This window comes from Salvelinus alpinus, chromosome 9 (assembly GCF_045679555.1).
Source record: "Salvelinus alpinus chromosome 9, SLU_Salpinus.1, whole genome shotgun sequence".
In the NCBI taxonomy this organism is placed as follows: domain Eukaryota; kingdom Metazoa; phylum Chordata; class Actinopteri; order Salmoniformes; family Salmonidae; genus Salvelinus; species Salvelinus alpinus.
The window spans coordinates 85,482,662-85,493,975 of NC_092094.1; the positions used below are offsets into that span (position 1 = coordinate 85,482,662).

Sequence of the window (11,314 nt, forward strand, 5' to 3'; positions counted from 1 at the left end):
AACAGAATAATGACTTATTAGGCCTACTTATTTGAATGAAATGTGTAAAAGTTTGTGTTGGATATTGAACATCTGCATTCTGCAGCACATCAAGTGCAAGCTCTCCAAGACATTCCTCAAAGGGGGGGGGGGGGGGGGTTGTGTTCACATCAATCAGTTAAGAATTTTCACAGTGCAAAGGTGGTCAACTGTTAGCAAAGACCAATTACAATCTTGTCTCTAGCAGTCTTTATGATGGATTTGGAGTCCTAAGGAAGATGTGTAATATGAGAACTGTGTTCCTTTAACCACTTTTGGAAAAGTTCAGGTTATGATCAAAACAAGAAAATTAGGCATTTAAAATGACTTAATTTATTAGACATTACAATGACATTGTTCTGTACATGGTTCTAAGTCAACAAGAGTAAGAAAGCTGAATCAAAAGATGACTTATCATTTCACCAGGGAGCTGTTCTCTCCCATTGAATGACAGGTCCACTCTGCTGTAGGGTTATTACTGTACTTATGCTGCAGATTTAGTCAAGTAATAGGTCTTGAATCCTGAGACATATTAATGGTAGTAGGTTGAGATCTCAGAGCTGAATGACATTCCTTTGGAATATTGAGTCAATTAGCTAAATAACCATCAATGTTAGGCGACCCATTAACAAAACCTGCATTCTAAAAAGCATGTTTGAGTTACCAGAAGCCTGTTTCAGTTTTATGCTTGAGCACAATTTGGGATTATTCACAATATAGTCCACTGAAGGGAATCACTTGTGCAAATAGTTTCCAGATGGTTAGTCCAAGCACTACACAATGTATTTTCAGACATAATTGTCACAATGTCCAGAATACTGAAAATGAAATGTAAGACATGGATTAGCTCAATTTGCTACTGGGTTTCTGTATTAAAACATGTTTAATATAAAAGGTGTTGTAGCTAGTTGTCCAGAACAAGTTAGACTAAACAGACTTCAGTTCTGAAAGGAAAAACTAGGAAACAGACCCTTGTTACTCAATCAATCCAAGTGTATCTTAAAAGCACAACAGAACCAAACCTTAGCCCAAATGAAAATATTAAAATCCAGCTCCATTAGAAAATCTATTAAAAATGGGATAAAGAATAGGCAAAGGCGGTAAACTCTAGTTTTGAATTATGAACCCATTTAATTGTGTATTCATCAAGCCACAAAAAATAATGTGACATAGGCTTGCTACAGAGTAGAGGCAAACTATAAACCAGCAAACCAAATAAAAGGATAAATCAAATCTTTTTTTTGTATTCATTTTAGAAGTAAAGTTATTTAACTTCAAAGTAAAAAATAAAATAAAAATCTAAAAACAGTCATCACTCAATCATTAAGATTTGTAATTTGATGTTAGCCATGTCAACCCCTCATATAGTCCGTCTCCCGTGGTCGCACAGGAGGGCTGAACATACCAATTCCTATCTCTGATGCGGGTCAATCCTAGTTTCTCTTGGATTTCATGCGGTTTCATGGCATCTGGCAGGTCCTGCTTATTGGCAAAAATCAAGATGATGGCGTCCCTCATTTCACGGTCATTAATAATGCGATGGAGTTCCTGCCTCGCCTCATCGATGCGATCTCGGTCTGCACAATCCACAACAAAGATTAACCCTTGAGTGCCCGTATAGTAGTGTCGCCACAGGGGACGGATCTTATCTTGGCCTCCAACGTCCCATACATTGAATTTTACGTTTTTGTAGGTGACAGTCTCGACATTGAAACCAACAGTGGGAATTGTGGTGACTGACTGTCCAAGTTTCAGTTTGTAAAGGATGGTGGTCTTTCCAGCAGCATCAAGTCCAAGCATCAATATTCTCATCTCCTTGTTGCCAAAGATTTTCGAAAGCATTTTCCCCATCATGAAAACAGTGCATAAATATTCCTTTTCAAATGAAAAAACTGGTTGGGTTCTTCAGTACGTCCCGTATTACTTCCTTAATGTCAAAACCATGCAGCTTTCAACCCGATTTATTTGCTTAACCAGGCGTAACCCTGCAACTAACTATCAATGGACATGGTGTGAAATATGAAGCTCACCCTGAGCATTGTCAGGATCAAATCAATGCGTAAAGAATGTGTCGGCCAAACACGGGAGTCCTCAAGTAAACTGGCAACAATAAGCCTATTCTAACTATGAGGATTTCTGCTAATAACTTATTGGTCAGAGTTTGAGGCATCCAAGTTCAAATGTGTACCCAAAGGTTTTGAAAGTAAATTGTATGACAAGCCGTATACTTCTTAATTGTAGCTGTCACAAAATGTTAATATTAACGATTTCTTATTCCTATCGATTTCTATTAAATTCCGGGTCAGAGGGGCGGGGGCTGTTGATAGACCAAGGAAATCGAATAGGCCCTCCAAAAAGCCTGCGGTACTCCTCTTGGGGAGCGTGTTTCGAGGTCCCCCTCCTCGCCCTTGTTTCGATCGGCACCACCGGAGGAAAAAGGCAATTGTCTGCAACTATTCCATCAAACGCCGCACTGGGCTACCCACTCGTTCGTAGGAGCCCGTTATCCTAAAGTCCCGGTGACTAAGGTCATTAATTTAATCCAAAAATACCCCCTCTTGTCCCCCTGAAACAGAAGAGGTTTGGGATGAGTGTCAGAAAGCTCAATTTAGCAAGGTGACGGCTGCTAGCTAACGTCAGCTAAATGCTAACTTCTAGCTTGCTAGCTACTTCACGCTGCATTGTGGATAGGTCAACGAAATTGAAAATGCAGACGTTAGTATGTACCCTTTATAATATTTTACACAAATCTTAAAATAAAAACATATTACCTTCTGTTTCCACCCTCCTCTCTCAGTAATTTCCAAACTGCTTTCGTTTCTCTCTTTTTCAGTCGAGTTGAAGTGCTACTACCAAAGATTATTATAGCAAACCCAAGATAGACCAGAGCCTGTCGTTTCCAATGGGAGCAAATTAATCATAGTGGGCAGGACAAGCAAGGAGGTGGGCAGAGCCAAGCACAAGCTAGTTAGATCCTATTGGTGCATTCTATCATTTATTTGCATATTTCAGTTAAGGAACGCCTAGTCTGTGAAGTGCGCTTGTGCGATAACTCAATTCGCCCTTGCACTCCTTCTAAACAACGCAATTTAAAAAAACTTTGGCAAAGGGTCAAGCCTATAAAACGCAGTCCACTCTGTTTGTTACAGATTATAGTTTGGGAAACTGTATCAAGATCAAATGTTTCATTGATGAGAAAATTACCCTAATGACCTGTCGGCCAAAATCTATCTCGCTCCATCTTCTCCGACTTTCGGGCTACTGGACTTCCGTTCATCCCTATATTTGGTAGTAAGTGGAACCGGGCTTCACATTTTATACGTCTGGTGAAATATCTGTCTCATTGTTCTGTCTGTGCTACAACTCTGATCTACCGGAAAGGTGTGGACCACATCACCCGCCACTTCCTCTGGCTCATTCAGTTGACTTGCGCACGCTGTGTTTAGAGCCATTTCTGCTCCTCGGATTACTCTTGACATCACAAGCATTGTCAAAAATTTATTACAAGTAAATGCATGGTGCGAATGTACTAAGAATCATGGCCATTAATTAAAGAACGAAATTGCATCAGTAACAATATGCATTTGTAAATTAAAATAGTACATGTGGTATGCTTAACAAACATATATATTTAAATGTAGGCTTCTTATGTCTGTCCTTTCCTTAACATTTTTTATGTAGACTAGGTTACTGTATGCATACTGTCCTCGATACAAAGTGTAATATCACCACCTTGTGGCATACATCAGCGTTGTCTTTCATTTTTTGAAATTATTTACCAACGATGCAGGAAATCGGTAGCCAGATGCCCCACTCAAGTTCATAGTGGTGGTAGGAGGACTAATATCGATCAGTTTTGTTCGGCTGTTTGAACCTCTGTGTGGACGCATGTGAGAGGGATACTCTCTGTTCTGATGCTTGCTGGAGTTATGACCTCTGGGCTGGTTAAAATGAAATTGTATTTGTCACATGTGCCAAATACCTTACAGTGAAATGCTTACTTACAAGCCCTTAACCAACATTGCAGTTCAAGAAATAGAGTTAAGAAAATATTTACGAAATTAACTTAAGTGAAAGTAAAAAATTATAAAGTAACACAAGAAAATATCATAACAATAACGAGGCTATATACATGGGGTACCGAGTCAATGTGCGGGGGTACAGGTTAGTCGAGGTACTGTCTCTGCTGCTGGTCGATTCCCCTCATACGTGTATGTGCCAACTCCAGGCTATGGAGCAGGCCCATATGCTGCTGGACTTGGTACCTGTGTACTTCATGCTCCGTGGCAGTCAGTGGCTTCTGCATTTAGTTGTCGGTGGCTTCTGTGTAATCACCTTGTGGAGGAAGGAATAGCAAAACAATGGAAGTTCAATAATTAGCTAAACCAGTATAGTAACTGTGTATTTCCTGTGGTAGAACCATTGTATTGACATGTGACAATTGCATTGTATTTGCATAGCAATGGAGTTGAGCATTTCTTTTTTATATTATTACACAAGTTGAAAATGGACAGTTGTGTAATAACAAAGATCTTCATCAATACATCTTTCTCATTTAAAGGAATGTAAAATCATACGATGGATAGATAAAATACATAGACCTCATAAAATTATCTTTTTGATTCATCAAAGGTTATTTCACAGTAAGTCAAATAAATGGCACTCGCTTGAGAATTAAATCAGCATCCATTTGATTATTTGATGAGTCACATATCTCTGCTACTGTGTCATGTCCCCTAATCTCACAGGGATTCTCCAGAGTGGAAAGTTGGTTGTGTTAAATTCTACAACCACCTAAAAGGAAGTGATTCCCAAACCTTGGGAATCTACTTTGGGAATCAATGCTATCACCTACAGAGAGATTAACCTGGAGTTGAGGCCTCTAAGCATGGTGGTCCTGGGGCTCTGTTCAAAAACACAAACAGACCCCATAGAGCCCCAAGACAGCAACACAATTAGACCCAAATCATTTGAAAACAAAAAAATAATTATTTAAAATATTGGAAAAATTAACAACAAAAAAACAGAGCAAACTAGAATGCTCTAAACAGAGTACACAGTGGCAGAATACCTGACCACTGTGACTGACCCAAAATTAATTCAATGGCTATCCTACTGATCCTTGACTTCGGCGATGTCATCCAACACTCTACTTAGCAAATTAGATGTAGTCTATCACAGTGCCATCCGTTTTGTCACCAAAGCCCCATATACTACCCACCACTGCGATCTGTATGCTCTCATTGGCTGGCCCTCGCTTCATATTCGTCGCCAAACCCACTGGCTCCAGGTCATCTATAAGTCTTTGCTAGGTAAAGCCACGCCTTATCTCTGCTCACTGGTCACCATAGCAACACCCGTAGCATGCGCTCCAGCAGGTTTTTTTCAATGGTCATCCCCAAAGCCAACTCCTCCTTTGTCTTCTTTCCTTCCAGTTCTCTGCTGCCAATGACTGGAACAAATTGCAAAAATCACTGAAGCTGGAGACTTATATCTCCCTCACTAACTTTAAGCATCAGCTGTCAGAGCAGCTTACCGATCACTGCACCTGTACACAGCCCATCTGTAAATAGCCCAACTACCTCATCCCCATATTGTTATTTATTTTTGTTCTTTTGCACGCTAGTATCTCTACTTGCACATCATCATCTGCACATCTATTACTCCAGTGTTAATGCTGAATTGTAATTATTTCACCACTATGGCCTATTTATTGCCTTACCTCCCTAATCTTACTACATTTGCGCACACTGTATATAGACTTTTTCTATTGTGTTATTGACTGTACGTTTGTTTATCCCATGTGTAACTCTATGTTGTTGTTTTTGTCGCATTGCTTTGCTTTATTTTGGCCAGGTCGCAGTTGTAAATGAGAACTTGTTCTCAACTGGCCTACCTGGTTAAATAAAGGTTAAATATATATATTTTTTAAGTGATGGTTGTATGGGGAACTTATGGCTCTATCAATTCCTAAGTGTCAAAGGAAATGAAACGAAAAAGAATGAAAGCATAAACAAAAGATATACAAAATATAGTTATCACACCTAAATCATCTAATTGGACTGTATTCTATATACGTCCAAGGTTTTGGCAAAATTACCCTATCATGGCATTGTCAAATGTCATATCTAGGGCGTTCCTAATTCGTGGTGTGTTGCTCAGGGCACTATCATAAGTTTATAACTACATTATATGTTTACAGCTGTAAGGCACCAGTTTCGGGCAGTCCTCTTGTGGAGAAACTGGTGAGTACTGAAGCTGTAGAGTCAAAGGCCTCAGAGTAAATGTTCAACTTTACTAAGGTTGGTATTTTTTTTGGACCCTGAAGTGATCCGAGCATAAATCCGAATTAAATTTTCCTTTGTAGGTGTGCGTTTATGCTTACATAAGCGCACATGCTAAGGGAAAGAACCAAGTATCCTGGTAGGTTGTAACCTGTTCAGAATGAGTGATGTCATCAGATCATTTCCAGGTCAATGCCTGGAGGTTAGTAAGAATTGATGCCAACCTCACAACCTATTTAAAGGGGACCTGTAGTAGTTTTACTACACGTGAATGAGTCTTACACCATTGTAGTGGTGATAGGTATGAAGGACTCTGTTTCATAGCTATGTTATCCACGGAGGAGCTAACCTCACAACGGAAGTACTCTCTAAGCACTGAACCAGTTGTACGCGGTGTGATCATGGTTCATGACTTCTAAGGGTTCTATTTATTAATGGCATGAGTGTTAACCATCAGAAGAGTTTTCTCGAGATTCCCTTACAGGTGTTGCAATCTGAGTGACTTCTAACTCCTCTATCGCTGTTATCAATAGCAATTTCACCTGTGAGGTCTCTAATCTTCTTACTGATTGTTGCTGGATTGACTGTGCTGACATTGGTACTGGTAATCAAGGGGACCAGTTATCCTACCGATTTATTCTGAAATGTTATCCTACCGGAACACATGATTAGAGCATTTGACTAGTTGCATTGTGGTTGAAACTACACATGGCAAGACATGATTATTTTTGCAATTTGTTTTGGAGGTGGAACATCCACTGGACTTGTTTTACAACCAATGTGGTACACAGTAATATCTTAGATGTGTTCTAAGGTTATCCCTGTCTAGGGGCTTGTCTGCTTCTCACTGTTCTGATAGGGGAGTTTACAACTAGATTTGTTTTATGCTCTGGCAGCCTCATACAGTGTTGCACGTAGTCTCGACCCCCCCCACTGGCCTCAATGAGGCTCATCATGTGTCTGGGCTACTATTCCCCCCACCCACCAGCGGTTGGTGTTGGTATCTAAGGCACAAACGAAAAGGTCGGACCCTATGTACGAGTTGGCAGCAGCCGTGTTGTTATGAGAATGGCTGTAACCTTTCAACCAAATCTCCTGGTGTTTGTGCTTCAAAATGCTCAGTGGCTGTCGAGGCCTGTCAGTTACCATAGCGTCCGCGTGTGGCAACCTCTTCAGTACCTGCAAACTGAGACGAGGATATCTCTCTGTGATATCACAAAGTGTTTCACCAGCGGGAGTCATCAGGTCAGTTGCGGGACTTACGCCATTAGTGTCATTGTAAGGGGTGACAGTCCCCCACAAAGCGGAAGATGTATCATCGGAAGCAGAGTACACTCTGAGCGTCAATGTTTTACTTGCTGAGACAGCCGCTGTGCTTTTGGAAGTGTCTGAAGGGCAAGATAAGTTCCTCTCAACTACAGTATTGCACGACTTCAAGCAGGAGGGAAGTTACTCATTCACAGCAACTGCTGGCTCAAAATCATGAAAAGAATAGTCAATCAGGTTTGTGTTGTGTTGAGAGATCATAATATCTTCTTGGATCAGATTCTGCATCAAGAAGTTTTGAAACGTCTTTTTCCCAAGGGGTGTTTTTGACAGATACCCCTCGTGGATGACTGCGTTGCAGCTAGCGTTGGGGGAAGACAGTGTGTTCAGTGGAGAAGACACCGTGGCCTGTGACCATACGTGGTTGGTTTTCCAATCCATCAATGGGAGTAACCGATCCATTAAGTCTGCACCGAATAGCAGGGGTACAGATTCGAGGCTGATAACATACACAGGGTGAACAAGTGATACGTCCTGGAAGTGTAGTTTCAGCATGATTCTCAATGTGAGAGGCGAGGTAGTCTGAGTGAAAATTTAGATTTTTAACCTCTCTAGGGACGGTAGCGTCCCACCTCGTCAACAGCCAGTGAAAGTGCAGGGCGCCAAATTCTAAACAACAGAAATCCCATAATAAAAATTCCTAAAACAACAAAGTATTTTACACCATTTTAAAGATACACTTGTTGTAAATCCAGCCACAGTGTCCGATTTCAAAAAGGCTTTACGTCGAAAGCACACCAAACGATTATGTTAGGTCAGAGCCAAGTCACAGAAAAACACAGCCATTTTTCCAGCCAAAGAGAGGAGTCACAAAAAGCAGAAATAGAGATAAAATGAATCACTAACCTTTGATGATCTTCATCAGATGACACTCATAGGACTTCATGTTACACAATACATGTATGTTTTGTTCGGTAAAGTTCAGATTTATATCCAAAAATCGGAGTTTACATTGGCGCGTTATGTTCGGTAGTTCCAAAACATCCGGTGATTTTGCAGAGAGCCACATCAATTTACAGAAATACTCATAATAAACATTGCTAAAAGATACAACTGCTCTGCATGGAATGTTAGATCCACTTCTCCTTAATGCAACCGCTGTGTCAGATTTTTTTTAAACTTAAAGGAAAAAGCACACCATGCAATAATCTGAGTACAGCGCTCAGAGACCAACACAACCCAAACAGATATCCGCCATGTTGTGGAGTCAACAGATGTCAGAATAGCATTATAAATATTCACTTACCTTTGATGATCTTCATCAGAATGCACTCCCAAGAATCCCAGTTCCACAATAAATGTTTGTTTTGTTCAATGAAGTCCATAATTTATGTCCAAATACCTCCTTGTTGTTCGCGCATTTAGCCCAGTAATCAAAATTCATGACGCGCGATCACTAGGTGCAGACGAAAAGTCAAAAAGTTCCGTTACAGTCCGTAGAAACATGTCAAACGATGTATAGAATCAATCTTTGGGATGTGTTTAACATAAATCTTCAATAATGTTCCAACCGGAGAATTTCTTTGTCTTCAGAAATGCAATGGAACGCAAGCTAACTATCACGTGAAGGCGCATGGTCAGCTCGGGGCTCTCTGGCAGACCTCTGACTCATTCCCCTCTCATTCGCCCCCACTTCACAGTAGAAGCCTCAAACAAGGTTCTAAAGAGGTTCTAATTTCCCACTTCCTGGTTGGATTCTTTCTCAGGTTTTTGCCTGCCATATGAGTTCTGTAATACTCACAGACGTCATTAAAACATTTTTAGAAACTTCCGAGTGTTTTCTATCCAAATCTAATAATATGCATATCCTAGCATCTGGGCCTGAGTAGCAGGCAGTTTACTCTGGGCACGCTTTTCATCCGGACGTGAAAATACTGCCCCCTACCCCAAAGAAGTTAACGTACTTGCTAAAGGTGTTAATTCCTGTGGACCTGGTGTCCGGCAATTCCCAGTCTAGTCCTTGTGAATGATCTTTTTCCCTTTTCTCAAATTTTACTTGCTTTAGTCTTTCACGTAGTGGAACTTCTAGAACACATTGGTCTACCTTTTGATCGTCCTTAAACCCTTTGTTACCCTTGTGCTCTGACACTTTGTGTGGGTTGGGTTCAGGAACTTAGCGAACAGGTCAATTGTAGCGGTAGTTGTTTCGATGGCGACTTACTTAACAGTTATTTTGACCGTGTCGTTATTGGAATCGTGGTTTCGTGGTAGAAACCATTGTTGTGCGTCATCTCTCAACGCTCCAATACCTGATAATGCACCCTCTAATTGGAGTGAGTGCTCCTGGTCACACTTCAAAACAGAGATGTCATGGCTCTTAGCGTTGCGAGCTTTGATGCCTCAAAAGCTGTGCTCGCAAGCTCTCTGAGTTGTAAGATAGGCAAGCCAAAGTGGGCTGTAGCGCCCAAGTAGGTAATGAAGGTGGGATACATGTTCAACAGAAACATTTGTTTGAACGGTAACAGCTCTTCCATTCCAGCCAGCAGCATACCACCCTGCATACCACTGCTGGCTTGCTTCTGAAGCTAAGCAGGGTTGATCCTGGGCAGTCCCTGGATGGGAGACCAGGTGCTGCTGGAAGTGGTGTTGGATGGCCAGTAGGAGGCACTCTTTCCTCTGGTCTAAAAAATATCCCAACACTGCCCTGTGTAGGGTGCTGTCTTTCAGATGGTATGTTAAATGGGTGTCCTGACTCTCTGAGGTCATTAAAGATCCCATGGCATTTGTCGTAGGGGTGTTAAACCTGGTGTCCTGGCTAAATTTCCTATATGACCATCACGGTCGCCTAATAATCCCCAGTTTACAATTGGCTCATTCATCTCTCCCCTGTAACTATTCCCCAGGTCGTTGCTGTAAATGAGAATGTGTTCTCAGTCAACTTACCTGGCAAAATAATGGATAAAAATAATAATTCCTGTTTCAGTGAGTAGGCCAAAGTAAGCTGAATGAAACCTATGATAGTAAGCTTGTTGGTGTTCATTCTGAGCTTGTTAGCCAGTGAGCTATCATGTTTGCGAGTCGCAGAACCACTGAATTCTAAGTTTCACTGAATTCTAAGTTTTAAGTTTAGCATAGTCTTTTAGCACGTGTTGCTGTTGTGGACAAATTAACCTTGTCACGTGTCTATTTGACATTCGCTTCAACAGGTAAACCCTGTTAGAACCCGTAGCATTCGGGTAGCCACCCAATGCGTCCTCTATGTCAGTTAGGAACGTCTCACTATCATTTGGCTAACCTGGAAAGGTTTCAAAGGTTGGGAAATGTTTAACGAGTTGGTCAAGGCGTTCCGCACCAAGCGGGTGGAGATGGTTGGCTTCATTCTGTGGGAAATTGGGTCCGAAAGGCCAAGAGGAGAAGCCAAGCTATGGCTTTGTTGGCGAAGAGGCGCCATATCACTCAGTGCTGAATGGCCAAGACTGAGGGACACATGAGGGAGGCAAAGTCTGAACCTTCTATCGTTTTCACTCCTTTGAGTACCGGGCTCCGGTTGCTTGGTTGGTTGTCACACTGTAGCGAGTGACCATTCTGGAATTCCTCCAGATGGTACCTAAGGGTGATATTCTTCTGCATTGCAGAGTCCACTTGAGCGCTTAGAGTCCTGATTCTGGACACTGATTCTCATACTTATCTGTCATGGTTTGCAGTTAGAGGTCTTGAGTACGGAACAAGAGATTCAGTGATGAGAT

General features: G+C 41.4%; 1 protein-coding gene across 1 annotated transcript; it reads right to left on the bottom strand.

Moving 5' to 3' along the window:
- Nucleotides 1–328: 328 nt before the first annotated feature.
- On the bottom strand, nt 329–2,014 carry LOC139530865 (ADP-ribosylation factor 6-like). Its single transcript, XM_071327623.1, has one exon. It carries the CDS (start codon nt 1,870–1,872, stop codon nt 1,342–1,344), a length of 531 nt encoding a protein of 176 aa, XP_071183724.1. The 5' UTR covers nt 1,873–2,014; the 3' UTR covers nt 329–1,341.
- Between the last annotated feature and the right edge of the window lie 9,300 nt (nt 2,015–11,314).